Source organism: Ambystoma mexicanum, chromosome 2q (assembly GCF_040938575.1).
Source record: "Ambystoma mexicanum isolate Mex_15411 chromosome 2q, UKY_AmexF1_1, whole genome shotgun sequence".
Classification (NCBI taxonomy): domain Eukaryota; kingdom Metazoa; phylum Chordata; class Amphibia; order Caudata; family Ambystomatidae; genus Ambystoma; species Ambystoma mexicanum.
Genome location: NC_090924.1, coordinates 872,022,165 through 872,049,431, shown reverse-complemented (window position 1 = coordinate 872,049,431; position 27,267 = coordinate 872,022,165). Strand labels below are relative to the sequence as shown.

Sequence of the window (27,267 nt, the reverse complement as noted above, 5' to 3'; positions counted from 1 at the left end):
CAGGACTGTATGTAAAAGGTACATGTAACCCAGAATAGACAGAGAATTCATATTTGCTGCCTCACAGAACGCAAACGTGCTCAAGCATGGATAGACGAGACCAATTGGGAGGAAGGAGAAAGCTACACATACCATAGCATGGATAGTGGATACAGATTAGAAGTTACCAGGAAGGTGTCTGTATCCAGACAGATTGAGATTATAAGTGGGACATGGTTTTCAAAAATGGTTGCCATTAGAGATCAAAAGAATAAGTGCCTGTGGTATGCAATGTATCAATGCTCACTATTATAGTGGAAGCAACACTAACAGCCAGTGACGGCTGCTTTGAAGATCATCCCCTGAGAAGGAAATCACTCTGAAGGGCTGACAATTTTGAAAGGTCTAGGGACTGGCAATGTCGAGAGGCTAGCCAATACAAGATAAAATTAGATTCCCAGCATTACATGCGCTGGTTAAGGGGTGAATCTGGGATTTGTGCCAACTCTGCAATTTCTGCATTTGAATACTTTCATTACCAGTTTTTACCATGAACTTAAATGATCTCATTTTATAAAACTGACTTGCAATGTACACCAATCACATTATAAACATGAACATTTTTAAAAACAAAATATCACAGGAGGGTGTAACACAGAAGGATTCTAGCTTCATTCTCTCCATCATCAAGAGAAGTATATAAGTACCAACATACCAACCAGTGTGATTTAACAGATTTCATCTGGTTTTGTCCTTTGTATTTTCAAGCTTTACATACTTCCAAAACACTGGCTTGTGAAATTGTCATTCATAAACGTGCAGAAAAACCTTTGACTTTTACAAAAACGCAAAGTGTTGTTTTGTGTCTAACGAGCAGACTTTAAAATATGCTTGCCCGAGTCCTGCACAATCTGGACCGCTCGCTTCTGTCTACCACCCCTTCCACTCAAATGGTCTATATAAGAAGAAAGATCAGAACACTACTGGGGGTCCAAACTGGGAGGGCTGGGGGTCCCAGACTTTGCAACTTCTAAAAGTGGATAAACAGCGGCCTGGAGACCATAGATCAGCTGTATGTGGGAGAGGCGCCCCTCACATTTGAACAATGTAAAGAAAAGTTCCAACTCCAGGAAAGAGACAGATACACTTATATACAACTGCGCCACTGGAGTTCGCACCCCCAAACTTTGCAGGTGGCAACGCGACCTCTCACCGCTCTGGAATTAATACTCAAGGACCCTCCGACTCGAGGCAGGGTATCTACCTTATATAGGCACTTTTTGGGCAATTTCCTGGTAATGGGAACTCGCTGCATGGCTCAATGGGAGGCCGATTTGGGACACCCGATAGAGGACCAGACCTGGGTGGACATCTGGACCCGAGCACACGCCTCATCCACCTGCGTCACCAACAGGGAATGTGCATACAAAATCATGCTGCCCTCCCCTTAGACTCCATCACATGAACCCCCAAGTGGACTACTCTTGCTGGAGAGGATGTGGCCACCCAGGCTCCTTCTTCCACATGTGATGGACGTGTCCAAAGATCCAGCAATTCTGGAAACTATGCCTGGGAACCATCGCACAAATCACCGGGACAAAGATCCCGCTGGAACCGGAACCCGTCCTGTTAGGAGTCCCGATCCCCACGGTCTACCCACGCTCCGGGAACAGAGCGAAACTACTGACCCAATGTCTGCTATTGGGGAAAACGGTGCTGGCCCGTTGTTGGAAATCCCCGGACGGCCCCCTCATGGCCCAGTGGTGGACAAAGCTATGGGACATACTGATCGCAGAAAAGGTGACAGCGGCAAAAGAAAGAGTCCTCCACCGATTGCAGAACATCTGGGTCCCGGTACTGGAATATGATCAGCGATTCCCCGCCCTGACCTACAAACCCATCAAGGCCCGGTGGACCCTGAGGGATAAAGAAAACCCCGAAAGGGACACATAGACGAGGGGGCGCAAGACGGCCCAGGGGGGGAAATCCCATCTCGGGAACGGGGGGGAGGAGGGGACGAGACTTGAAGGGAATGTTTGGGGATCAACGAGCCTAAGTTATTGTTCATATGATATGTAATTGTCAACCTGCCTTGATTTAAAATAAACAAATTTTAAAAAAGAAGAAAGATCAGGTAATGGGCTAAACAATTCCACCAGCATGCGAGAAGGCAAACTTCACAGAAGACAGTACAGTAATGTACAAGAAATTAGATGATTTACCAGGATCACTGTATTGTCTGCTGGCAAAGCCAGGATACAAGCAAGAATGTTTTGGTTCCAAATTTGGATACTTATTCCTCTCTTGGACTAACAGTTTATGCTCATCGTTGTAGGTGATTGCCTAGGTTTTCCAACACCCCATCTGAACAAACCAATTTCTAGACCTTCACCATAAGGATGACATGTTGATTTCTATTGCAACCCTTATCTGGTGCAGGTACATTGCTGAAAATAGCACCTGTTTTGCTGCAAGTCTAAGTACATATGCAGGCAGGTTTATAAACTTCAGACATAGGAAAGGCTCAGCCAGCCTTAGAGGAATGTGCTATTCTAATCTTGCATAGAAACACCTATCTCTTTAATGAGTGCTTAACACACTGAGCTAACTTCTGAACCATTGTGGCACTCAATTTACCAATAAGCATTTCAAATTTGGCTATTGCACATGATCAACATAATTCCCACAAAAAGGAAGAATGCTACAGGAGTTGTGCCACAAGGAACGAACACACAAACTATATATACCACAGTGAACACAGAAAGCATTACATGATGAATTGATCAATGCAGAATGTACTTGCCAAAACAGACAGGCAGTAGGTTTAGAGCCTCAGCACCATGCCATAAAATATCCTGATGTGTGCTATTTAAGTCTGGAGAACAAAGGCATCTTACCTCTTTAGATCAGTCCTGTGGGGCCCCCTCCAGGGTGGCAGCCCTGGGCAAGTGCCCCTTTTGCCCTCCCATAAAAACGTCTCTGCATTCTCCAGCTTTTTCTCTCTTTTTGTCCTCTGTCTGTTTTGTCCAGCTTCCTCCACACATCAGAATGTGCTCTTGTGTACTTTAAGATCCACTTTGTGGTCCCTCTGGTAAAGAGCACAATTTTCATTTCTTGGTACAGAAAATACTATGATACGCTCCATTCCTTTCTTCACTAGAACGATCCATTTTGTGATGGCTTGAAGGAATGAACACGTCTGTCATAAAAATAGCAGTGCCTCAACACAGCATCTTAGTGAGCCCGTGTACCACACAGTTATTTTTCAAATGTATTTGTGAAAACTTGCTATTGCTCTATTTGTTTATGTGGTAGAAATTGTGTGAGGGTGTAATGCAAGCCATGCCAAAACAAGGCATCATTTTTGGGTATTAGCGTGTGCACGCATACAGCATGTCCATCCATCCTCAGACCCAAACTGTGCTCCTTATTTTGCTCGTCAAACTATAATGCACACACAAGTATTGATCCAGCGTGTGATTTCTATCCCTGCAGTCACAATGGGACAAAGATATCCAGTGGGAATTTTGACTCATTGCAGAAAAGAGGCACTCCTCACTTTCCTCAGAAGATAGCGTCTCACGTTTTCCATAGTTCATAGTTCTCCCCTATCGATCAGCTTTTTGTCACACATGGAATTCCCAATCTTCTGTGTTCCATTCTCCACTCTTTTTTCTCTTTGTTTCTGTGTTCTTCCTAACTGCCCCCACACTTCGTTATGTGCACTGTAGTGTTCTAAGAATCCCCTGCAGCCCTTCTGGTAAGAAGCACATTTTCCATTTGTTGTAGCAGAAAAGCAGAAAACACCAAGATAAGCTCCATTCCTTTCTCTACTAGAATGATGAAATGGGTGATGGCATGGAGGAATGAATGGGACTATGATAAAAAGCAGTGCCCCAACATGGCATTCGATGGAACACAGGGGACTGTGCGCCAAACTGATACTTTTTTTAATGTATTTGTGTACATTTGAAATGTAGTAACTGATGGTTGATCTCTATACCATACTTGATAAAGACGCCATTCCTTTTGCAATTAACTCAAGGCTGTTTACTTTTGTTTTAGGTTTGACTGTGTGAGGAACAAAGCAGGAGTTGCAATGCTGGGTGTGATTTCATCTGGGTTAGCGTTAGCGGCTAGTGGTGGCTTGCTGATGTATTGTGGAGTACCGTGTGTCATCTCTGTGGCAAACGCACCATTTCTCAGTCTGGGTAAGTGGAAAATATTTACTAGCCAATCAGCCATGCAGGCACGGTGTCGGGGGAAAATTCTCCCGGGGTCGGCTGGGCCGTCCGTGGACCTCCGGGCAGGGAGGCCCCAACTCCTCCCGTGCATCCCAAAAATGAGTATGAGGCACACGCAAGAAGCAAGGTGGTTCTGCTGCTTATTAAACAAAACGGCAGGGATGGGTCAAGGATCGTACGCGTCCGTCCTGACACTCTCACTCTCCGTGGGGCTCGCAGGCCCTTTTTACCTTAGTATGACTTGCTACTTGCATCACCTGGGAAAGTTAGCGAAAAACCTATCGCCACTCTGGATTGGTTCCTCGAGTGGTAGGGTTAGTATAGCATACGTATAGAAAACGTTGTTAGTGGTTGAGGGTCAGTCAGGTGGTATAATTGGGTTGTCCCTTCAATTAGATACATGAAAATTGTTACATGAAGACCCCTGAGGATTGGCTAATGTTAATGGCGTCAGTGATAAGAGCCCCATGTTCTGATTGGTCCACTCGCAAGCCCCCAGTCTGGGACCATCGCTGTTCCCAGCTCGCGGTGCACCTGCCATTTGCAACAATGTGTAACTATGTGTGTGTGCAGACAATGCATGGATTTATTCATATGCTTGAAAGCAGGCTACTCCCACCGCCGCAGATGTCCATTGAGCCGCTTCATTGTTGCTGCCTGTGTCTCAAAACGTGGGATCCAGGCGCCTCCTCTCTCCTGGGTCTGGCACCCTGTCAGGTTCGGCTTGGTCACGTGAGGAGAGACCGTGGTTGAGGCAGAATTCTGCACATTTAATATTGCATTTTCCACTGTGTGTCTGGCTTAGCTTGCAGGTGTGACCTTGGCTTCGGCTTGTGGTATGCGAGTTTGCAACATTGTTCCCTTTGCTGTCTGTTCTCGCCGGGCTCTTTCTGCAGGGTCAGCAAGCGTACTCTTGCTCGTTCAATGTTCATGGAGGCTCTTGCTTGCGGCCTACTTGGGCCTGGTGCATAGGTGGGGACGTTTGATGCACGGCGCTTTAAGTTACGGTATCATATTGCTTTATCCCCAGTATCATGTCTTCGTTATGTTTCTCATTTGCAATGCATGGGTTAGGAGAAGCGTCAGCAAGCATTTTAGATGAGTTCGTTGTGCGTCTTGCGTTTCTGCATTTGCAAAACCTATGTGAAAAATAATAAAGATGCGCGTCAGTGGGTGTGTCCGTCACCTACGCCATAACACTGAATATGTTCTTCGTGTGGATTGGTGTGGGAGTGTCCAGTGCACCTGTTTGTACGGGAGTTGTGACCGTTGGCTAGGTCGTCATGGCATCTCTAACGATGTGTTCATTTACTGTTGAATGGTTCAGTCGAGTTCATCCATGCCGCAGATGTCGGCTTGGGCAGGGCAGGCTGGTGGGCAGGCTGGTGGGCACATCCGTATGTTCCTGTACCAGGGTATTTGGTCGTCTGGTAGATAGGCAAACTCCTCTCATGGCAGGTGTCTGGGCCGCGATCCTCTAGGCCAGGGGCGTGAGGGGATTGGTGGGAGTCTTTTGTTCCATTCTCCCACTTCAACGGCATTAACAACAATTATTTATTTCCAGAATGGCAGTACAAGCAGCCTCTGAGTGTGGTACAGCGACAGGTTGCAAATGTTCATGTCATGCAACAAAGGTGTTATTTGGCTTAGATAAAATGTGTGTTTTAATTTAAAGAAGCTGGACCAAATACTGCAGTGAATTACAGTGAAAGAAAAAGAGGAATTCAAATTTAGTAGCAGGACTTTATTTGGTATTATGCACAAAGACAAATTCACATGTAAGATCAAATAAACAATACAAAAATCATGCGTTCCTCCTCATACAAATGCTAGCAATGCCATAGTCACATTCGATCAAAGGTAACACACACGAATAAAATCACACATACATACCAGAATATCGTAAAAATGTATCTAACAACTAGTTGCACCAACTACACCAAAACCTACTCATAAACTCATGATACACCTAATAAAAATAAAGACATGACATCTCAAATACGGAACAGGTGCTAAAACACTTAATTTTGAAATGTATTTTATTGTTCATTTATTACACGCTTAATACCAGCGAGTGGTTTCTAAGCTTGGGATCAGGATTCGAACCTGTTTAAAAATACATAACATAATCCATAAAAGCTCATAGGGTAATGCACTTCCAGGTACTGACAAAAAGGCACCATGCAAGGAGCCATCTTACTAAACTGTATTAAGTATAACTCGCCGTCTCGGCTATGCCCTTTGCAGATAACTCACTACAGCAGCTGTGATCCTTGCATCGTCAGAGTACCTACAGAGGTGATAGATGAAATGCGCGGATCTACCCCTAAAAATATTCAAAATCGATCACAACCAAATTCTCCTTATTTGGAGGTTTGCCAGGCCCAACAATACATGAACCACATCCTCACTAATACCAGGGCGGTTAGGACAGCCATCAATAATATTGTTTCGCCATCTGGCCCAAAAGCCTCAGTGGCAAGATGTCTATTCTAGGTTTCATAAGCAGTTCCTTGAAGTAGACCGGCACAATCTCATTAAGTTAGTATTCAACAGTGTCCACTAAAGGCTTATGCCTTAAGTAGTTCATTGGCATAGGTTAATTGGTGCAGTCAATCTTGAGTAGCAGACTTCTCCGCTTCTTTAGTGTAAGCATTGATTTGCTCGGGTGAGTGCCATGTAGACTGTAAGACAATACTATCTAAATTTGATCTCGTGGAGCCATGGTGAGGGAGAGGCATCAGGTGTGTTAATCAGATCAGTCAGAACTTCCCAGAATTTCACCCACAGTCACAACCTCCATAATTTAACCAAATACAGCAGCGGTTAATAACTCCAGAGAAATGCTAAAAGAACCTAACCCCAAATTGAGAGCTGCATTAGGAGAACTAAAGGCATGTTCATTAGCTGCTTCAATATTTTATTCTTTGCACTTTCCAAACAGCTAGCATTGCAATGGCCCCATATCCCCACCCCATATGTAGAAGCTACCACTGCCTGGGCTCAATAGATCTTCAACACTGGTTTAATCATTCGACATTCAAAGCATTCCCATTTTATTTTAGCAAGAACAAGGTTGTTTTCAATAATCTATTCGCGCCATGGAACATCATCACTAAAGCGAACCCCTAAATAATCAAATAATTTCAGTTCTTGAAATCTCTTTTTTCCAAGGTGCAGGGTCTTTTTAATTGTGTACTCCCTCTTAAGACGGCCCAGGAAAGTCCCAAATTACCCAGAGGTCTGGAGTCAATCTAAGCTAGTCTCAATAACGGAAGTAGACAAAGTGCACAGAAAAATCCAGCTTTCTAATCATCCAAATAAAGCAGGAACAGCATACAAGCATACAGAGCTTTCATAGTTCAGATGATTACTAGCTGGTTTAATGGCACATCTGTGTCATCAATATCATCACCTTACATTATCATATCACAAAACCTACAGGGATTGGGGTTGGTTAGTGGGGTTGTCTACATATACATTCTATAAGGGTAACATGCTGTAATTGGACAATGCTTGTCTGATAGCTCCTCCCAAGACCACCCCTATGTTGATAAAGGTTACATTATGTCACTTTTCTGACAGTGGATTGGTTGGCACATAACTTGATGGGGGGCGTAACACCAGGGACTCTAATTTGTTGGTGTTCTGCTAACCAACCATGGCCACTTGAAAGGTCATCAAGACATGAGTCAGACAGGAGTAGGGGGAGAGAGGTCCATGGACTTCTTTTGTTGCAATTAAAAAATATACCATCCCTTATTCCTAGGCCATTAGCCAGGGTGATTCCTTTGTACTTGCCCTTGTATAATGTCTCATGTCTGTATGTACGGTTTAGGGAGTAAGGCAGGTGTCCTATGTCTGCTGGCTTTTAATGAAGAGACGATGTTGGCCGATTATGGGACACGTGTGATGGGACCGTGTTTGGAATAATTTTATCCTGCATTTATTAGGGCTTTAGCTACTATAAACATGAGTGTTATGGTTTATTTTACCACTGGGGCTCTATTGAGTTATTCTGCGTGGAATCTTTTGGATTTACAGTTTGCATGCACTTGGCTCACAATGCTCGGCTCTGCTCTTCTAAACCTTAATTAATCTGGGAGTATACTTCTTGCATCTTGGTAATTGCTGTCTAGGGCCTTTGCTGCAACCTTACTGTGAGTGGATACTGTGATTTATGCATACCAAATCTGCAAATCATTACTTGGAAATAGCAAATACAATTGAGGTTAGACTATATATTGGCAGTTGTCTGGTTTACCCAGTTCATCTTTGTCATAGACATTCTGTGTCTTTTTGAGCAAAGGCAAGATTTGACAACCATTTTTTGGATTATCATATTTAGAAAATGATCAAGGTGGACGCTGAACTGCATCCAAGACAATATCAACTTCATTTGCAAAAAAATACCCACTCCTATTCCAACCTCCTGCAATTTAGCAAAAACAGTTCAACCACGAACAAACAAACAGCAACACATTAAAAGTCTGCTCATCAATTAAAATAGCCTGGTTCAGAAAAAAGCTTACCATGTATTTTTCCACTCTCTGCCATTTTGCTCATGATTCCCGCGATGGTGTATGCGGTATGGAGCAGGAAATCCACTAGGCACGTTTCACCGCTCAGTCTGGGCAAATCAACAGCGTCTCAGCCAGTATCTCACGTGGATGTGGGTGAAGAGTCTTGCGTCTCCACTAATTCCTCCCTGCTTCTTTAACCTGAATATAGACAGAATCCACAGGCATTTATAGTGATGACAGCTGACATGCTCATACCTAGCCGCCATCATAATTGCTGTGTTCTCAGTTGGGGCAGAAAAAAAAGGCATGGGAACCCAAGAAATTCCGGGGTTCCTGCACCTTTTTATCACGCCGACCAGGAAATGTTCAAACTCCCCTCAAGTGAACCAAGGATGATGACATGGTCCACTCTGGTTGCTAATATGCCCATTCTAAAATTAGCTTGTGAGTGGTTCATTACTATTAGCTTGGGATTTCTGCATGAAAGACCCCAATTGATTGTGCAACCATGTGTTGGGTCGCTGTACCTATATCCTGCATCATCTCTGCACATAGTTGAGACGGATCAGTAAATGACCACAATGCATAAGGTGCAGAGACCCAGGTCCTGCACAGGTTTTCCACACTCTTCACATCCCACATGCAGACATTCTGGGGTGATCTGCATTGTGTGCTAATGTACCTGGTGGAGAACAGCAATGACAGCGACCATGACAAAAATGTCAGTGCCATTCCCTAGGCATTATCATGGATTGCATCTGTTTTTGGCTGGTGCAAGAAAGCTAAGCAACATCTCTGCAAATTATGCAATTCTGGGGAAATCAAAATGTTGATCCCTAGTGGCATAAAGCGTGTTGGCACAGTCGAAGGAGCCTTCAGCAGGGATCCCACACCCATACAGAAAGTCCTCATGCTGCTGAGTCCAGGATTATGGCAGGTTAGAAGAAGGAGTTGGACACAACACAGCCATTTTTACAAGCTTTATTTTAAATAATAGAAAAGGCCTAGTTTGCCTTATCACTATAGTGGAATTGCCTACTTAACTAAGTTAAACTAAGGTGCTTGTCTGTCGTCAGGAAGTCAAAAAACAAAAATGTCGTCAATCCAAAACTAACCCTATACGAGCCCTAATAATACTAATGAAACTGGGCACAAAAGAATCTCTCTCTTCTGGTTGCCACCCCCTTTGCCTTTTTGTCTTGCGGGTTCTCCCAGGGTCCTCTGGTTTCACACAACTCTGTAATATCTAAATGCCTCTTGTATCACAAAATTACTCCTTATGATGATCTCCTCTGGTATGGAAATATTTGTTTCATGAGCTCCTGCAGCTCCTCCCAACTTGTTGTGGGAAGTATTTTTCTGAGCAAGCAACCCTTAACATTGTTCTCTTGAATATAGTCTCTTAAACACTTTCCTTTCCCTCTGGGTTGTTACTCTGATTTATTAGTTTTGAAAGTTTCCCACCTCTCTGATGGCTTTACCAAGTTCCTTCTTTCTTGATGTTCTTCACTTTGTACTCCTAACTCACAATACGTTTCACCACTTTTACCTTCTTCAGCCTCAGGTGACTTTGCGGGAGTCAGGTCATGCTCGGGTAGATCAATTTCTTCTCTTCGCTTTTGTCTCTCGGTTTTTCGGTTGCTCTCGTCTCGGCTTCTCTGTAGCTCGCTGAATTCCCCGAACAGCAGTGGGTGGAAGCTTACCTCGCTTCCTATCATCCATATTTTGGCAGAGTTCTGAGGGCTCCAGACCCACCTCTATGGTCACACCACCGGTTCGGACGGTTCCTCTGACTACATCCGGACAATGGTTCTCCCGCTGTCTGCTACATCGTTCCTCCGGCATCTACGATTTGCCTTCCCTGCTTCTCGCAGTAGCGTGGGATCTGTAGCTGTACTCAGCTTTGCCTCTTCTTGGCGTTCTGATGTCAGTGGGCTTAACCTGGGTACTGCTCTCTTCTCTGTTGGGGCCTCCTCATCCTGTTTTTATAGGCATTTCTTCTTAAAGTGATCTCTCTTTTATTTTGAGATAAAGTGTTTCAATATTACCTACAACCAAACAGAAGGGGGACACAGTGTTTTGGATGCAAGGCAGTCCCATGTATTCAGACGAAGTGTCCTGCATAGGGAGTTCCCTTTGGGAATGGGGGTCCTTGTCCCTAATGGTGAGTCAATCTCAGACCCCTAGGTACGCAGGTTTTATGGAGCGGACTGACCCCTAGCCTCAAAGGAGGTGGCTCTCCCTTAGGCAAAAGGGTCACACACTCTTGATTCGTCACATTATATGTTCAAACGTGATAAGTGTGTGTTTCCTCTGCATCTGCCTTTTTAATAATGAAGGCCATAGAGAAAAATAACAAACTTGAAAAAATGCCAATTAAATATTTACTGCCTCTATACCTACATCAATAAGCATCCCATATACAATTAACAAGAACACAAGTGTCAAACTCTGAAGACATTGACAAATGAAGAAACTAGAGCTGTGCATTAACAGCAAAAGCAACGCTTCAACTGTAGGGAAATTTAAAATCTTGCTGGCAGACATGTTATAAATTAACTCGCACAAGGGGTGAAAAGTGTAAATGAAGCAGCTGCACAGAGGTAAGTTGCAGCACATTCCCCCGTAGGGATATGGTATTGCTTAACAATTCTAATTTCTCCTAAACACGGGCACCCACCACAAGCAGAAGTAAACTGCAGATAATGGTGAGCGCTAGGATGAAGCTCTTGCATTGTGATTCACAAAGTACACAGATGCAAAGTCTTGTGGCAGGCAATATTGTTCAAATTGTTAGTCAAAAGGGATGTGCACACAGAACATGGAAATGTTCCCGTAGCAAAGAATGCATGAGTCCATATACACTTGACATAAGTAAGGACTTGATGGAAGATCGAATGGACATGGTTGAGACTAAAATAAAGCCCCAAAGGATAAAATATGAAGCCCCTTTTACACTTTTGATACAATACAACATCCTCCCTGCTGAGTGTCACCGCAAGCATCCCCGGCATATAACAGCTAAATCTGGCAGACCAGAGACACACATTGTGCCCACATTAGTCAACTTCCCACGTAACGCACAGAACTTCTTAGCTGTCAACAATGAGTTCTAGGAGATTGTGGCTTCCTCCCACAATTCTGGGCCATAGGCAGCAGACGCCTCACGATTATGAAGCTTGTTTCCTGCCCTGTGCTTCCTACAATGAGAAAAAGGGTACATGCGTCTCAATACTGTGTTTCACTCCCAAAACCTGGGGCATTTTGAACCCAAGCATGTATCCACAGAAACACAAGCACCGTTCCACTAGGTTTAGGAGCTATGATTATGGGCGAGCACATCCACACAGCACAGCAGATGTGCCGCACATATCCTAAAGCATTACTTTTATATATGGCCTAGAAATGACAGCATATACCCTATTAATTAATTGTCCATTACCTCATCGTCCTCATTAGAGAGAACAGGGTAGAGCCTGGGTCTACATCTAGTGCTGTTAAAAGAGCAATTGGCACCATCAAGGAACATTGCTTGTGTCTCCATCAATCAGTCTACTGGAGCCAAACCTGCAGATGGCAGGTGACGTGGTGCAGGTATCTCTCATACATAGCACCTAATTATTCACCAGCAGAGAACCCCTCAAAACGGAAGAACCCCAACTCTTTCTATGTTAAAGGGCTGTCAGGCAATCATCACAGAATGTCAAAGTCCGTGTACCAGGGACATGAGGAGAGGAGGGCAGCAATAGCTAGTGGCATGTTCTGTTGAGAAATAAGTTCAAAATATTATTCAATTTTAAAGTATACCACATGCAACAATGCACCCCCAAAAAAATCCACCACACCACTCCCAACATATGAGCAAATAATTCCATCATGATCACAGTAGATTATACATTATCATACTAGGATACAAATACAAAGTTTATAACTGCGATTAGAGACAAACAGATCAGTTTACAGCATCGGAATCTTCAGGTGATTGCACAGTGTGCAGTTAGTGTTTTAAAATACACAGTGGGCACGGCCAAAGGCTGTGATCACTGGCCATGGCCAAAGGCCCTGGCTAGTCGTCCCAAAATACATGTATATTTTAAAACACCAAAGGGCCATGGCCTGTGAGCACGGCCTTTGGCTGTGTCTACTTTCCACCACCGACCTCACTGTTGCTGTAAAAAGAATTTTTTGTTGTATTAATCCAATTATTTGAACTCTCTTTTTTAAAACCTTTTTACCCATAACCGTGGTTATGTTGGTAATGCACTACAAATACCTGCGGTTATCTGTAGGCACCTGCTGCCTGCGAATAACCACGGTTATCTGTAAAACTTGTGAAAAATAATTCTTCTATGCCTTCCCACGCACTCACCAAGTGCCGCCCTCCGTTTGACATGCTCTCTCCACCCCGTCAACTCTGTTTTCCCTCTGTAGCCCTCTCCCATTCCCCCCAAAACAGCTGTAGTTTGTGTGACGCACTTACATTCCTGATCGGGTTTTCTTGGTCCACAGCCCCCACCAACTCCCTAATGTCACATAGTGTCCACTTTCCCAGTCCCCACCTCTACCCTGATGCCATTGCATCGCTGTTCCCACTCAAAATAGCCTTTATTCCACTTTTTGTTGTTGGATAGCTGCGGTTACTCCCGTAATAATCGTGGTTATCTCTCAAATCGAACCAAAAAGAAAATGGCTGATTTTCATTTCTGAAAAGCCTCTCTCCTGCCAAGCACCTACGGAGATATAGATATCCTTTTGGGAGAAGGGAGCACCTCCTTCCCCGTCAAATATTTTAAACACTACTGGATGCAAAAACCCCAGACCCTGCCCCAGAATTTTACTCAATGCTTCGTACCCAAGTTGTTTCGTACCTGGTCCAATTCCATCGTGTTTTTTTCTGTGTGCTGGAGGAAAAATTGGACTTCATGGGAACATGAATGGGGACTAGGCCGAAACAGCATTTGTAACTTTTTAAATTACTTTTTATGTTTTAAAAGATCTTTCACAAGGCCAAAGGCCATGGCTAGTGGGCCGGTAGTGATTCGAAATATGCAGTGGGCTTGGCCAAAGGCCGAGCTCACTGGCCTGGGCTGACAGCCCTGCCTAGTGGGTCCAAAAGACATGTATAGTGGCCACAGCCGAAGGCCACCTAGTGGATCCAAAAACAACATATTGGGAACATGTACAGTGGCCACGCCCAAAGGCTATGGCTAGTGGCCCGGTAGTGTTTTAAAATATATGGTGGGCACATCCAAAGGCTGTGCTCAGTGGCCAGGGCCAAAGGCCCTGGCTAGTGGACCCAAAAGTCATGTATAGTTACATATTGGGGAAACATGTAGAGTGGACATGGCCAAAGGCCATGGCTAGTGCCTGGTAGAGCTTTAAAATATACAGTGGCCACGACTGAAGTCCTTGCTCACTGGCCAGTGCCAAAGGTCCTGGCTCGTGGGTCTGAAAGACATGTATAGTGCACCGAGTGGGTCCAAAAGAAACAGATAAAAGCCCAGCCAGCACAGAGGAGATTTGAAGATGCTCAGAAGAGGCCAGGTGCAGGTGGGAGGGGAGTGAAGGAATCAAGTGCTGAGTAGACTGTGGAAGTGTTCTGAGAGAGTGCAGGTAAGGATATGATATGACAAGTCATTTTGGATTTAGGAGACGGAAGTAGATAGGGAGAAAGTAGGGAGAGAAGTGAGAGGTGAAGGAAAGGGGTACGGAGTGAGTGGGAGGTAGATGAGGAAGATCAAGGAGGGAGGAGAGAGACAGAGAAGGAATTCCCCAGGGACAAAGGGAGAGGATCATTTAGAAATTTCCTGAGGGAGCTAAATAGAGAACGCCCTGGCCTTTAGGTTTTCCTTCCAGATTAGTAAAGATCTGGACAGTCAGAGTTACCATGTTTTAGAATATGTTGGGGACAATCTGGTGGTTAGGGATGCCTCAGTTAGAGAGGAGGGAGCCCACATGGAGGTTGAGAGAGCTGTAAGGACCCCCTTAGTTTCCATCATTCAAGCTTTACCAAACCATTTGTTTAAAATCTTAATAAAGCACCTCAAATCTATCAGTCTAAGGACTTTTGAGGCCATCTGTGACACCGTGCTGTATATTTCTATGCAATACATAATTTTCGTTCTTACAGCAGTTATCTGTTCCATTTTCTGCTGTTCCTCCCGCTCACCACCAGCTCTGAAGCCATTAACTAATGAAACCAACTATATATTTCCCATACAATTGTGGATAAAAAAACACATTGGGCCTTATTCCGAGTATGGCGGTAAGGGATAGCGGCCACCGGTAACGAGACCGGTGGCGGTAATCCCTTACCGCCATACTCCGAGATCCCTCTGCGCCCTCGCCCTTAACGCCTGCTTTGAGCAGGTGTTAAAGTCGAGGGCGCAAAGGGGCCTCCAAGCCAATAACAGTGACCGTAATGAACGGTCACCGTTATTTGCATCTTCCCCATTCCCATTGAGCCCTATGGGGGCTCATTTGGGAATGGGGAAGAGCCTTGGTGAATGGGGAATTACCGCCCCGCCAACCTTGGAATGGGGCGGTGATTCCGCCATCCACCAAAGCGCTGCCGGTCCGGGTACGGCGTCAACCAAGGCGTTAATAGCGCCATTGGTTAGCGCCGTACTCGGAATGAGGCCCATTGTGAATTACCATGGTTGTTCAATTTTTTAAGTGGTGTCACAAAATTTCTACCCGACCTTGCAACTAGGATTTGTCGTTAGCAGGGCACGTTTAATGTCAAGGCCAGGACAGATGTAATGAACTTTGTTCTCTCAAATGTAATATCTTTAAAAAAAAAGTAGCAAATGTCATTTTTATACCATCCTATCTAGTGTCCAACCACGCGAAACCTAATGGAAAAATGGAAAAAAGTCCATGTGTCAGAATGAGTCCAAAGTGTTTCATATTTTAGATGTTGGTCATCGGTGTATTCTTCATGGTATTTTGAGGCAAGATAACATGAGGTTATCTGTAAAGCAGAGGGAAGAGACTGCATTTTCAGTCTTTAGTCCAACAATTCTGACTGCAGGGTGCGATATATTTTACATTTTTTTGTCTCATCACATCGGCCAATTCTTCCTCTGCATTTCACAGTCGCATTTCACAGTTGCATTCGTAGCGTGTTGCTGTAAATAACTGGAACTATGAGATGATACATTGACATACGTGGATGCGCCATCATCAGGATGAGCACTTGGAAATTCAGAAGGAGAAATTCAGGTGCACTCTGGAAGTTGTGGTTCTGAGCAACAAGAGGACTCTGAACAGAAATTAGCAGCTACTCCTATTTGAGATGCAAATTAATACAAACACGGTGACAGAGCAGAGCTGAAACAATTGATACTTTGATAATATCTGGACCTGCAGCCATAATGAAAAAGGGGTGAAGCAGGGCTGCCCAATGGCCCCCACGTTATTCAACGCATATTTGTGGGATTTCAAAGATTCTGAACTTGACCTTAGATCTTATCCTCCAAAAATGGGCGGGTCTAGAGTGTCTCGTCTACTGTATGCGGACGATCTAATTTTATTTGATCAAACGCCAATAGGATTACAAAGACAACTGGACAATCTGAGCAGATACATTGGAAAAAACGAATTAGGAATTAATAAAAGCAAGACAAAAATCATGACGCTACAAAAAACTAGTACTCCTAACATCTCGTTTACTTGGAAGCTGGAAGACGAAAAGATTGAACCGGTATCAGAGTTCAAATACCTGGGAGTGATCTTGAGCAATAACCAAACTGAAACAAGTATGCAGCTCTATCTTTGGGAAAGAATGAAGAACCTAACATCCCAAGCTAAGATCCTTGAAAGGAAATTCTGCCGGTATTCACTCAAACCGATTATACTATTTTATCGATCTAAAGTGACCCCATCAGTAACATACGGGGCAGAGGCCTTCCTCAACATCCCGGCAACTTTATGGATAAAGCTGGAAAGTCATTTCTGGAGACAGATATTGAACCTTCCTCCTTCTACGCCGATGCCTTTAATAAGAAGGGAATTATGTATTCTGTCCCTACAAAGCATTGTATCAAGGAACAAACTGATGATATACAGAAAAGTGATTATTCCGGAGCGGTCTAACATCTTTGATGTCATCCATAATGAAGTTTTCACAACAAACTCTAATACCTTAAAGAGCTGGTGCCAGAAAATAACATCTCAACTAGAAGAAATCGGATCCTCAGAAGAAGAGCTAATAACCAATCCCATGAAAGCAATAACAAGACTAGAAACTGTAGATTGGATAAAGACCCAGGACACGGCGGGTTCAGATAAATCAGCGGCGCATGTGACATCGATCAATAGAAAGCTGAATGAGATCAGACCCTATCTGAAAATCTTTCCAAACAGACAACACCGGCAAACATTCATGAGGGCTCGTCTCAACATTTTGCCAACTAATGAGATAAGATTTATCAGAGGAATATCATTGTCCAACAACTGAACTGCACGGGCTTGACCGAACTAAGAACCACACACATGTTGCATTTATTTGAAGGACTTTCCATCTACGAAGAAAAAGTATGGTGGAAACGCTTAATGGAGGGGGAATGCACAAAGGAAATAATTGCAGTGTCGCAATTTTTACAACATATTGGGCCTCATTACACGGTAGGCGGTGGACCAAGGTGCTAATAGCACCTTGGTCCATGCCGGTAAAATACCGGCACCGCCTTGGAGGAAAGGGGAATTACCGCCGTATTCCAAGGTTGGCGGGGCGGTAATTCCCGCTTCCCCCATTGCGCTTCCCCATTCCCATGTTTGCCCCATAGGGCATAATAGGAATGGGGAAGGTGCTAATTACGGTACTGCAATTAGCACCCTGGTCCCTTTGCGGGCTGGTTTTTAATGCCTGCTAAAAAGCAGGCGTTAAAGTACCAACCCGCAAAGGGACCTCGTACTAAGGCAGTAAGGGTTAACGGTCACCGGTACCATTACCGGTGACCGTTAACCCTTACCGCCTTCCGTTTAATGAGGCCCATTGACTTTGGAAAGCCCTAAACCAGAAAGTAGATTAATTTAAAACGAACTAAATAAGGATGAATGGAGGAGCAGGACTAAGGAACGGATTCAAATAATTTGTAAAAGAAAATGTGTAAACATTTTTTAAATCAAATAAAAAAAAGAATTAAAAAAAATAATGAAAACATTCACAAATTAAATTAAAAGCAGTCAGCCTGTCTGATTAACAGGACTGGGCGTCATTACACTAATTAATAATGCAGTCTATAAACCCGGATTGTTCGCAGTGTATGTTGCATGCCTTGTGCAGTGGATTATTTTGTTTAACTTGGAGCGAGATTGGAACCACTGCATTCTTCGTCTGTTGAAACACAATTCATGTGTTTGTTTCAGGTGGTACAGAGGAGATCTCTTGTAGGAAGAAGCCAAACACCCTGCCATGATTGTGGGTGTGCTTCACTGGGGGAACCGGACGATTCATGTGGACGGCCATTTGCATTCTGCTTGCTTGTTGCTCTGGTTCGGGATTCAATGAGGAATGTGGCCTGCCGGTTTTTCACAACACAGGATATAGTGAAAGCCATGCATATATTTATTGCGGCTGCTGTCTGCATGGAAGCCTAGACAATAGATGGTGACATGTACTATTAACGCGGAGACGCTTTATAACATCATCAATGTTTTGTATTGGTTTCTTACTGCGCTAGATTCCTCTGTTGAACTTATTAATGGGGTGGTGGGAATGGACTGTAGATATATTGTTTAGAAGCACCAATACAGGCTTAACAAGTCATTGTTGGGAGGTGCTATGATATTTTTGTTATGTTAAATAGATCACTATTGATTTTAGGCATGATATGAAAACAAGAATTGTTTACGTCATTTACATGGTTATATCGCTGTACTCATTACCCATCTTGTTCTGTGTTCTTGAACTGCACATCATAGTATGGATAAATCTTTGATTGCCTAAGTGGAATTCTTTTTTTTCCTCTTTCTTCCTTCATTTATTGTTGGTCACAGTAGATAATAGCTTCCAATTATTTTTTTTCGAAGCTGTGACAGCAGTTAACAGGTGAAGCACACTGAATGGAACAGTTCATTACTACTTTATTTTTTTATGTATATATTGGTATTTTGTCCAACCTTGTGCGTACCAGGGTTGGTTGTTGTAATATCAATTTCTCCGTTTTTTATGTCCTCATATTTTTCTTTTCGTCTCTGATTTTTCCTATAGTTCTTGGGCTTCTGCTACACGGTACTTTGAGCTGTCCATTCACTTGCTCTTTGTTCTTATTTCTTAGTCTATTCTTTACTCTGAATGATAACTACCGAACTGCATTGGCTATTTTGTTTTTAGTGTATGGCTAAAACATTGAAGTTTTTGACTTGGAATTTAAGGGGTATTATATTAATAGCCCAACAAAAAAGAATAAACTATGGAGACTGAGGGTGGACATTCCACTACTTCAGCACCATAGAATGTTGCTGAACTCTAAATCTAGAGGTGTTTGTATTTTTTTTTTTAACGCTAGCATTGGAACTGTGGTGAAGCACACTGAAGGGAGATTTATTCTAGCAAGTATAGTCGTAGATAGTGTCAGCATCGCAGTTGAATAGATTACTGGTCCGTGATTGAGATTAGAAGAGGGACACATTTGTCAAGGTATGTTGCCATTAGTGAGTAAAAAAACACATTACTTTGTGGAATGCAGTTTAGCAACATTCACTACAATTATATTTGAAGCAACCATCTAGGGTGATGCTTTTCTGAAGAGCTTGCCCTGACAACCAATTCTCTCTTAGGGACTGCCAATTCTGGAGGTTTGTGGGAATGGCAATTGTGAGATGATGGACACCATGAGATTGAATGAGTTGCTCAGGATCACACACTTTGGTTATGAGGTGAAGCTGGGATTTGAGCTCAACAAGCTATTTCTATGTGTGGCCATATTGTCTCCAAGTTCTTGTTAGAGCAAGGCAGAATAATTTGTGCATATCTTACTTCATGAAGTTAAATAATTACCTGTGTTTCACAGAAACATCTTATGCAAAAATGTGTGTAGCTTCAACTTCTCCTTCATCAACTAATGTGCAGCCCAAATGTACATGAATAACAAATAGTTGATTTTGCCCCATACATCTCATCATAGTCTTACTGCTGTATTTCAAAGTTTTAAATACACTCAACGCACAGACTTCCTTATTGTTATTCATGATGTGCATTAGAAGTTGGACAGAAAACAAGCCGTTTCGGTTCTAAACAAACAGAACCGAAAATAAACCACACTGAGGCCTGTGACATTTGGTTGGTTCTATTCTATCCAAAACCTCTGTCATTCAAATAGGCAATTTCAAAAGAAAGAGAAGGAAAAGTGCTTAAAAATGCAAGCAACATGGAAGTGGGCAAGTCTAGTTTGCAGCAGACAGCATGGTACTACACAGAGACATGAGATTATTGGACCAGGTTCACTGTATCATCTAGTGGAAAAGCTGCGATACAGGCCACCATATTGTTGTTCCACATTCTCGAATTTAGCTGCCTAATTACCTTTACACACTAACACTTTATGCTCTTCATTTGCAGTGGCTGCGCTATACTGACGCTATGCTAGTTTTTAAAACAGTGGTTTCTGTTGCAGGTCCTCTGTGTTGTAGCATGGTAGGGTTTGCTATCACCCAAGTCTAAATGCACTCAACTGACCTCAGAGAGCGGAAAGGGTGCCTCGGCTTAGTCTGAATGTGGCACTGTGATCAGGCGTATGAACACTGATATCTGCAAAGAGTGTGTAGCAAAGTGAGCTATCCTCTCTTCTGTACATGAGTGGCACTTACAGAATATGCATTTTAACTTTGGTTACTGGACATGAGCAATATATTCACCACTTGTGTTATAGTGAAAGAATATACAGTATCTGCTACTGTGAATACGGGACACAATACAGGATAAGTGGATCAGATCGAAATGTACTTGTCGACAACAGCCAGGCAGCAAGCTCAGAGCTGATAGCCTTAGCAGTTCACTATTCCATATGAAGACATGGTATGTTTCTAAAAAGATTGTTGGGCACTCCCTACACCGCCAGTCATATGGGTGCCTCTTCCAAAGTGTGGGCCACAGGGATGTGCCCTTTTTACCCTCACACAAAGACCTTGCTGGCCCACCTTATTAAGAAACATAGGATACAACAGTGGGCTTGCGCATAAGTACAGATCTCTGCAGAAAGTGCTTCATCCATAGAGCTACCTTCTGAAAAATCTTTGCATTCATTGATCAATAATATGCATTAAAACATGCCATAGTGCATTATCAATGTATTAACAAATTATATATTCAAGAAAGATGCACGCCTTTTCTTTTTACTCAGCTAATGAGTTGTGGATAGTTTGGGGATGGCTGAATTTCTGAACATCTTTGACTTTTTGGTAGATTGCCAATATGCCAAGCAGAAGACAGTATACTCCACATCAGGGAGCATATGCCAGTTCAGGGTAATTCCCCTTGGAAACAAATATACTTACCAAGTTCTAAAGGCTGGTGAATCATGGCTTCACAGGTCTCGAGAGCGTCTGTATTGCCTACATAGATCACATGCTGTTTCCAGCTCTATAGTATTTTGGAACAGCTTTGGATCCACCTCAAGTGAGAGGATAGCTCGAGGGCAGCGTGGTCGTCTTGGTGAGCAGCACATGTTTGATACCTAGTCCCGGTCCCATGCTCGATACCCAGTCCCATTCCCACACTCAGAAGCTGGAGTCTGGCATGAAGCACATTATATGAAATCAATTTCATTTTCAAGTTAGAGTTGCTGGAACCTTGGAGAACAAAGCTCACCATTAAGGCTTCTGAGTGCCCACTGGAGCTGAGCGGGGTGTTTTACACGGGGCCTAAGATGAGGGAGGTACAAGCATAGACTCTCCAGAACATGTTAAAGACAGCTCCTGACTGGAAACCGTCCATAAAGTAGTCCCAGTATAGATGATCTTGAGCAAACTGGATATGTTCAGGAATGTCATTGTTAACTATGGGACCATAGCAGCTCCCTTGACTCCTCTCACCTTGCTCATTAGTGGCAACAGTCATTGCAAGGAATGGAATATGCCATGTGAGGAGCCACAGTGATTCGAGCATTGTAGCACAGCCAGCTATGTGTTGTAAAGCTGGCTCGTCTGCTGTGGGGAAAGGCAAAGTCTGGTCACAACTTGATGACTCAGGTATACGGTATTACCCAATTTGATCGATTTGTATTGATCGTATGGTTGATCTGGCCGAATTAGGCAATTAACATTCGATCGATTCAAATTGATCAAATTGGGTAATCAATACCGAGTGGGGTTTGCAGGGGTGTCCCCTGTGTCCCATGTTCGGTATTGATGGCCTTGGGGGGTGGCGGGGTGTCCCCCGCTTCCTGAATATTGTAGGCAGGGACGGGAAAAAATAAATGAGAAAAGGGGAACCTGTGTCGTCAGATCTGACCCGTGTAAGAGCGACAGAAGACGGAACTGACGCCGCAGGGTCAGAAAGAAGAGGACGGAGAAAAGGTAATTGGGGTGGTGGGATTTATTGCGGGGCTCAAGGGGCACATATATGCGTTGTTTGGACGTGGCATAACTGTTTTTGCAGCAGAATTGAATACGGTTAATTCTGTCGTGAACAATTCTGCCACAGCCAAATCACATAGACACAGGCATACAACACATTCACATTCGTTAGTTGCCAATTGAAGGATAGGCAATAGGGATTGGCCACTGTCTAAAAGGATTTCCACCTTATGGTTCAAACATAATGGAACTGTATACTCTCCCTGACAGGGTCTATCTTCAAGGTTCAAATGCACGTTAGCTTACTAGGGATAGAGTTCAATTTTGAGAATTGGGTGGAACTAGTCATTGGAATGTCAATGAACTTTCTAGAACTGGGCCCGAACTTTGATGACTAGGCCCGAGAAGCAATGCCCTTGTTTGTAACCTATATGTGGTACCCTATGAGGTTGAAACACCCAAGCTCACCTCTGTAAAGAATACCCAGAATTGCCCTTATGTGTTTCTGGTTGACCCTACTTTTTTCTTATCCTCATCAGGAATGTAAATCCTGTATTTGCCCCTGAGAAGTGTCTCAAGGTTAGGGTTGCTCCGCAGGCCCCTCTTCACTGTACAAGACCTAATGTTATGTTCTGTGAGAATGTGTGTGACATACATGTTGCCATGGATGCTCATGGCTTCTATCAGCTTCAGAGTGGGGGCTGCAGAGTTAGAAAAAGATATGGCTGATGTTTGAATGGTGTCTGGAATCAGGGGTGATAGACCCAACCTTAGGTAGCCTTCCTTCTTGCCCATCACAGTAAATATTTGTTTGATACAGTTGTTATAAAGGTTTTATACATAGATGAATAAAATGCATAGGCATGCCCCTTCACATGCAGTTGTGGCAGCAGAATGCAAGGGGCAAAGGGCTCCTCGCATTCTACTGCTGCATCTCCCTTCATGCAGGTCCCCTAAGGGGACTTGTCTACAGTGGAAGGGACTGGAGGTGGGTTGATGGGAGTTGGAACCAGCATCTGCATGAATGTGTTAGTATCAAGCCTGGATCCGACACTTACATATACATTTACCCATGGTGGAGGAACCCTGAGCATTTTTGTCGGGCTTGTTGGAATGCATAGCATTTTTCCCTGTTTCTGGCCTTGACCAGTGAGACCAGGTGCAGGACAAACAGACACAGGACTGTTACATACCCAATCACATCCCCACATGAATGAAAGAGCCCTGTGATGAGATGGCAGCCAATGGAGTGGCACCACGCTCCCAGCAGGGTCTGTGAGTGCCTGGAATCAACCCAAACAAAGCCAACCTGCATGGACACATGCTCTTTTGAGAACCATGCCACCCAAAGTATGCAAGATTTGTGTTCACTTGTGAGCGCACTTGTCTGTGGCAAGCACACAAAACGTCTGAGAATATGGCCCTTGCATCTTTCCATCATAGACAGAAAATGTCAGGGAGGGGGTAAGTTCCTTTGCACCACTGTGATGTCAGACTACACAGACCAAGAAGACTGATGTCACAACAAGGGCTAGTACAATCAAAGGCGTGTCATGTAAATGGGACTGCTCATGCAGCAGAACATGTACACTCTCATCACATATCTTAATAAAGATAAAAGGCCAGATGTATGTTTGCCTGAAGCCGTCATGCGTACTAGAGGCTGCCCGAATGCACAGAATGCTCCGCTAGAGGGAGCTGTTGCCTTTGGATACACAGTGGTCCAACGCACATAGCTTTGCCTGCTGTCACCGTTAGAGGGAGCTGTAGGCTTATAATCTATACTGGTCCTACTGTGTCATGGAAAACCTGCACTTTGGTCCGTGTACACGGGCCTGTACACTAATATAAAATTAGTGTTTTGATAGTGCATGAGATGATTCTTATAAACTAAGCTGCCATTGTAGACAAGCTTACCTTTTATCAAAGGAAGTATTCTTTACACACACTCAACATAGGGAAACGCTAAGGCTGGCAAAGCTGCTATTTCTTGTCCATAATACTATTAATGCTATTTTTTTACTTTTTTTTATTTGATTAGTTTAAAGTGCAATTTGGTTAATCAAAACCTTACACACTATAACATGTTAACATCATACAATTAATACAATTGATGATACAGATCACAATAGACTTCATAATTAATATAGAACAAATAAATACTGAGAGAGCATGGACCATTTCAATTTCAATTATTATACTACACTCAAATATTTGTTCATTCATATTAAAATATCTTCTTTCTTTGAATTTCCTCTACAAAAAGTATAATTCATCATAAAATTCATCATAAAATTAAAGATACCTAGTTGGAAAATAGTAAACAAGAAACAAAAACAAGTGCCTTAAAACCATATTACTAATCAATAAGCATGGCTCTCTTCCATATATAAAAGGCCACCCCACTATATAGAAAAGAGAATGCTTTGAACACACCCTATTACTGCGCCAAATAATTATTGCAACGTGTTCGGTGACTAATTAGTTAGTTTAATTGGTGGCCGTTTGTGATTCTGTCTCAGCCACTATATTGGCTAGAAATTATAGAATTTTACCGGGTTAAATCCTAATCTGTAACTGGGGAAGGAAGAAGAAGGACATGGAATAGATATTGAAAGGTTGTCCTGTTTGTGCCATATCGTTTCGTTTTATTGCACATTGTATTCTCGGTGCGGTGAGCCGTTGTACGTGACTGTGATGGGGCTGTTTAGTCTGTATTAAGCCACATTATAAAACAAAGCGCATCAGCACACACCCGTCTGATCGAGTTGTCCTAAGTGGGAAATTCTAATGGGATCACGATAGTGATTGCGAATTGATAGTTGCAATTAAAAAAAAGCATCGTAGTTTTGTTATTGTTAAACATGCAAATAGGATTTTTGCAATATTAACGCAGTGTTGTGTCAAGCATCAGGAACCTGCTGTGATTGGACAGAATGATAGGTGGGCTGCTGGACAAGAAATTACCTTTACTCGGAGGAGAGGAAGGAGGGGGTCAGGTCGACTCCGGCAACCCCAACGCTTTGGAAGACTACCGCAGACTAATGAGAGCGGCAGCCAGGGAAGCAGCGAAAAAGACCAAATAAACAATCTGGTGATGAACTTATCCAGCATGGACCTTACGGAAGACCAAGTCAGTCTCCTAAACAGGGGACTATCATTTGCACCAACAGCCTACTTAGAACACATGCAAGTGCATATAGACCTCTTCAAATTTGTAAGGAAATTAAAACTCAAAAAATGATTTGCAACACAAGCTGGCAAACAGAAAAAACAGACCGACACAGTCACTATCAGTGAAGTCAATATTGAAGACTTGGGGAACATACATCTCCTCAGATCACTAGAAGAACCTGACAATTTTCCGATGCATCAGACTCTGCAAGAATTAGACATTTTGCCCATAGGCCTAACTCAAAAAGAACTCAGACCTAAGTCCACATTTTTGCCACAATTAGCACCGGACAATATGCTAGATGCATTTTATAAATCAGTCACGCAAGATTTACACAAGATTCATGCCATGCAAGGGAAAATCAGAAAAAAAGGTGAATGAGAAAATTTAACGTCACGTGAAAAACAGGCACTTCACCATTTAAGAACCAACAAAGATCTAGTCATCAAAGAAGCCGACAAGGGAGGGAATATAATTGTGATGAACAGACAAGACTATGTTAAAATGGAACAACAACATTTAGATACACCTGTTATGAGATATTGCCCATCAATCCTAAAATGGAAATCATCACAGACTTCAACAACTTAAAAGAAGGCTGGCACCACCAGGGACTCATTCAGATGAGGAAAGAAGCTTTTTACATGTTTCCAAACCAATTCTACCAACAATCTATTTCCTCCCCAAGGTACACAAGCCATTCACCAATATCCCAGAATGGAGACCAATTCTCAGCAGAATTGGCTGGGCTACTGAGCTCCTAGCAGAGTACATCGATAACATACTGAGACCAAAAGCCCAAGAAGTACAAGTATACTTGAAAGACACTACAGCAACCATACATATCGTGGAAGGTATTCAATGGCTACCTACATACTATCTTGCAACTTGGGATGTCAAGGCCTTATACACATCTATTGGCCATGATCTAGCCTTGGAAACAATAATTTACACATTCAAGAAAGAATCAGCATCTCATTTTCCTTATGTTTCCATGATAAAAGAAATGCTCATGGCAACTTTAGAAAACAGTGGGCCTCATTACGAGTTTGGAGGTAGCCATGGTGCTATTAGCGCCATGGCTGCCTCCAAAATCGTGTACGGGTCCGTGGTCTGTGAATGAGGAATTACCGGGTCATTCCAACCTTGTAGGACCCGGTAATTCCTCATTCACAAAACCATTCCCCATTCCCACAGGGCTCAATGGGGATGGAGCTAATAACGGGCCCGTTAATAATGGGCCCGTTATTAGCTCCTTGGACCCTCGCGGGACCCGGAAAGGACGTCTGGTTTTACCAGACATCTGTTTCGGGTCCCGCAAGGGATCCTCGTAATAGGGCGGAATGGGTTTATCGGCATCGGCACCATTACCGGTGCCGGTAAACCCATTCTGCAAGGGTCGTAATGAGGCCCAGTATCTTCCTATTTGAGAACCAATTTGTCAAACAAAAAAGGGGCGTCACAATGGGCGTTAAATACGTACCAGCATTGGCCAAACTGGTCATGGGAATGTTTGAGGACCTACTGGTGTATACAACAGACTCATACAAAAACAGCGTTATAAAAAAATGGACACGCTACATTTATGACGTCTTTTTCATATGGAATGGTACAGTACAGGATTTGGAAGACTTCAGACTTAAAATCAATGATAAAAGTTTGGGCAAAGAATTCACAGGTACCAGCAGCAAAACAGAGATGCATTTTTTAGATCTAACAATTCATGTATCAGGAAATCAACTCAGAACCAAAACGTACCGAATAGAGACTGAAGTGAATTCCACATTGTTTGCCACCAGTTGCCATCATGAACCGGTGATCAGAA

General features: G+C 43.3%; 1 protein-coding gene and 1 long non-coding RNA gene across 2 annotated transcripts in view; one reads left to right on the top strand and one right to left on the bottom strand.

The window, feature by feature from the left end:
* The window catches only part of LOC138569796 (patched domain-containing protein 3-like), a 231,028-nt gene that overhangs the window by 188,835 nt on the left and 14,926 nt on the right, over positions 1–27,267 (top strand). Inside the window, exon 3 of the mRNA XM_069648113.1 lies at positions 4,045–4,190. Coding sequence (XP_069504214.1) covers positions 4,045–4,190 — 146 coding nt within the window. The remainder of the gene's footprint in view (positions 1–4,044; positions 4,191–27,267) is intronic.
* The window catches only part of LOC138569797 (uncharacterized), a 108,438-nt gene continuing 89,938 nt past the window's right edge, over positions 8,768–27,267 (bottom strand). Inside the window, exon 3 of the long non-coding RNA XR_011303333.1 lies at positions 8,768–8,944. This is a non-coding gene — a long non-coding RNA (uncharacterized lncRNA). The remainder of the gene's footprint in view (positions 8,945–27,267) is intronic.